General features: G+C 44.2%; 1 protein-coding gene across 1 annotated transcript in view; it reads left to right on the top strand.

Moving 5' to 3' along the window:
* Positions 1-3890, top strand: part of LOC101851220 (60 kDa neurofilament protein) — a gene marked incomplete at its 5' end in the record, with an annotated part of 22917 nt that extends 19027 nt beyond the window's left edge. Inside the window, 2 exon segments of the mRNA XM_013087664.2 lie at positions 102-248; positions 1429-3890. Coding sequence (XP_012943118.1) covers positions 102-248; positions 1429-1713 — 432 coding nt within the window.
* Positions 3891-4124: the final 234 nt, after the last annotated feature.

The following is a 4124-nucleotide window of genomic DNA, read 5'->3' as shown; positions in this document are numbered from 1 at the left end:
TTCTCTTTCCTCTTCTCTCCCCTCGCTTCCCCTCCCCCTCCCCCCTCCTCTCCTCTCTTCCTCTCTCCCCTGCTACTGTCCCAATCACCTGTACTTTGTAGGTGAACACACTGCAGAAGCATCTTGAGACCATGGAGCAGGAGCTCATCAAGGCAAAAGACAAAATCTCACTACAGGGAGGTAAACTCAGACAGGCTGACCTGGACAAAAGTCAGATACAGGTCAGGTTCAAGGGCGATCTTGCTAAGGTAAGTCAGAAATCAAATGTATGATGTCAACGTTCTGTCCCCAACAATGTCTGTGCCTGGTTAGTGATTCAGTAGACTTTCAGTGCTTTCAGTTTTACGGCACTTGCAAGATAAATAGGTCATACAAGTGCTGAAGAGGTAGAGGTGGGCAAAATCCGGATACATATCTGGATAACAGGATAATCCTCAATAAGACATTATCCGAATTCAGACTCTTTAACTCTCTTTCCTGACCCGTTTGCCGAAGTGGGTGCACCCATTTGCTGAAGTAGCGCTAACCCGTTTGTCGAAGTTTTCTAACCCATTTGCCGAAGCGGTTCATGTCATAATATTTGCCGAAGAGGTGCACTAACATATTATCCAGATGTTGCTAAAGCGACTCATTGCCCAGCCTTATTAAGAGGACTTGAAAGGGTAGACACAGGCAGATAGTTGATACGTGTAAAGGGTTTGTTTAAAGTAAGAAAGAGCAGAGCAAACACTAGACTCACTCTCTCGCCCAGGTACAATGTATCTGAAGGCAAGATAAAGACAAGACGATCAGATTAGTATCTTGGTGCTGGAGGTTGTCAGAATGCCATCCATATTGAAGGGCAGACTGCCTAGATATGCCACATGAGTCCCTCAGTCCCAGCTAATTAGGGTTTGGGGGACTGGGCCAAGAACCCTCTATCTTAAAAAAAAAACGTTTTTTGTGCCTGGCGTGAAGGCCAATCAAAATGTGACCCCCACTTTGAGTAGAGATTCAGGATGTTCGTAGAAGGTCAAGTAGGTTCTGAATGGAGGGTTAGAATTTACATTTAATATTCTTTCCTTCTCTACATATTTGCCTCCTCTAAAGGGTAATGAAACTGAAACTGAACTACTTTGGGCATTTCAAATGCCATTGAGTCACTCAAGAAACATATTCTGGACGCAAAGGTTTAAGTTGGAGGCAAGAGAAGGGGGAGGGGGAGACCTAACAGAAGATGGGAGAAACCTGGATTGGACCCAAAACAACACGGACAGGAAGAATGACAAGAGACAGAGTGTTTATTGCAGAAAAGTCATAGGAGCAGCGTCTAGCTACTAGAAAAACTAAGAAGAAGAAAAAGGCATCATTGGCTATGTCCAACATGGGAATGGGAGTGGTTTATGGGGCCAAAAAAACTAAAAACAATTCTCTTCCTTTCACCAACAGGTGACCCAGACAGTGCGCAAAGAAGTGGAGCGGACACGCGAGGTGATGCGGGCCCAGTGGGAGGAGATACGGGAACTACGTCAGCAGAATGAGGACATGCGCAGTGACATACGCGAAATCCGGGAACTTCTCACAGCAGACTTGCCCGTGGAGAGTCCGGTGGAGAAACTGTACGGTCACTCCCAGTCGCCCTACAGTCTGCAGACGGCCAGCCCATCCCTTCCCGCCCTTAGCAGGACACAGCAACAACACGGTCGTCGGTTGGGGCAGGGGCGAAAGCAGTAATTCATGTAATGTGCGGTCTTTACGTCTTGACAGACGATCTTGGAGCAGTTTGCATGTTACAGCTTTGCCTGGGCAGTAGACAAACATGAAATAGATTGCCCACGTATCTGTACTACTCCCCTCTCTTCAGATCTTGACGTCCTTGGTATGTTCCAGAGGAGAGATATCGTCGATCCATTTGGAATCAAGGAAAGTGTAAGGGTGTGTTCTTCTATTTTACAGGTGTGGTATGGATATTTTTCTTGGTAGGGAAGTTTGGAATTTGGAACCTTGCGAACGGCCTACAATTTTCAAACTACCCAGAGATCCTTAACATGCACAACATATACACAGGCCCCCCGAGAGTTTTCGTCCTTCTCCGAGAAGACAAGACAGAAGAAGAAGAAGAAGAAGAAGAAGAAGAAGAAGAAGAAGAAGAAGAAGAAGAAAAAGAAGAAGAAGAAGAAGAAGAAGAGAAAACTAAACATGCCCACACGGACCAGATGAAATCTCACTTTTGGCTGCCTGACACAGTCTGGCAACATGACCCACGGTGTGTGAAGGATCATCCCAGGTTGTGTGATTTTCCTTCCTGCACTGCCCCCCCCAAAGTTCCCTTTCCAAAATGGCCTCCTCCGTTGCCCCATAGGCCTTCCACACACCCAGATGAACATAACTACATAACTTCAAGGAAAGGACCTATATTATATCTGTAATTATGGTATGTGTGTCCGCTAGTTTTGACACTGACCAATGTGCCTTCTTGTCGGACATCAGGGTATATTTTCAACCAGTGGACCACGTGATACACGCATAAAGGGACTTGATCTGTGCTTTGCTCAGTAGGGCACAGCAAGCTGAAGCTCAGAGGCCTCGGTAAGCCGCCATTGATGCGTTCATAATATTATGTCTCTGACCGACCCCTCTCCCCATTCTACTACTTATTGTGTTAATCTTACGCCTGTATGTAAATGAATCGTGTTTCTTCTCCGCCATCAAGCTGTGATATCTGACGGGCTGTGATATAATAATATGACGAACGTCTGTGGCGTACCGATTAGCCACTTCGCTGTTACATGCAGAGGATGTTAGTTCGACTCTTATGTGATGAGAGTTTTAAAATCATGTAATTCCGTCTGTCTGTGGGGACATCGTATCTGTCTCAGCCTTGTTTGGCTCTGATGGGAGGGTCAAAACAGCCCGCCTTCTACATAATCTAAAATCGTGAGCGTGTAAAACATGTACAGTTACATTTCTTTTGTTTTGAAATATTTGCTAACTAGTTGCTACCTTAGAATTACAAAGTTCTATATGACATTTTTGGCCGTTTTGAGTAACTAAGACCATGAGATCAGAAACCAGTGGGTGCTTGGAAGGCGCAACTAGCAGGTCCTACTTCTCTACTTTCCCTCTTTGGTTTCTGTCTGTGTGTCTTACTAAATGATCATTATTGTTTCGACGTGCTTCTCTTCACTCAAACAAAGTTCTATCAAAATCGTAATATTATTCGGAGTCGTTATTAATATATTTGAAGAAAGGCATCCAAAAGAGCTTGACATGTTGTGAAACTCAAAATTTTTAAATTACGTCAAATTTCTCAAAGCTAGGAACTGATCAAATAGAACTTCGTAATTCTAGGGTAACGAAATACATGTATTGGACAGGAGCCAATGGATTTTACAGATATGAATGTGGACGATGAAAGTGCCAGTGATTGTTGGTGCGAAATATGTTGGTATAGCCTAACGGTATTGTGCAATTGGTGTGCAGAACGTCTGTACAGGGTGTGTTGATATGACGTGAGTAGTGTGTTGTCATCGAGTGTGATGGTATGGAGTATGTAATGTGTTGGTATGGAGTGTCTTTATAATATGGAGTGTGCTGTCATCGAGTGTGATGGTATGGAGTATGTAGTGTGTTGGTATGGAGTGTCTTTATAATATGGAGTGTGTTGTTATCGAGTGTGTTGGTATGGGGTGTCTTTATATGGAGTGTGTGGTCATCGATTGTGTTGGTATGGAGTGTGGTGTCATTGGTTGTGTTGGTATGACGTATGTAGTATGCTGGAATGGAATGGCGTCTTTTCACGGAATGAGTTGTTTTGGAGTGTGTTGGTGTGTAGCGTGTCATACGGAATGTGCTTGTGATTTCATGCATTGATGTAAATAAACGTCCCTTGTTTGCACAGGAAGTCTGCACATGGTTTTGGTTTGTTCACTTGTTTGTACTTTACAAAAGATAAAACATACGTGTTGATTGGTCTGCATGGGTAAAGTGTGTTGTTTAGTTGTGTGGGTAGAGGGGGTGGAGGTCGTGGAGGGGGTGTAAAAAAGTCACTGTTAATGAAGTGAATAATATCCTTTGACCAAGCTGTGTGTGTGTGTGTGTGTGTGTGTGTGTGTATGTGTGTGTGTGTGTGTGTGTGTGTGTGT

This window comes from Aplysia californica, unplaced genomic scaffold, assembly GCF_000002075.1.
Source record: "Aplysia californica isolate F4 #8 unplaced genomic scaffold, AplCal3.0 scaffold00618, whole genome shotgun sequence".
NCBI classification, from domain to species: Eukaryota; Metazoa; Mollusca; class Gastropoda; order Aplysiida; family Aplysiidae; genus Aplysia; species Aplysia californica.
This window is presented reverse-complemented; position numbering and strand designations above follow the sequence as displayed.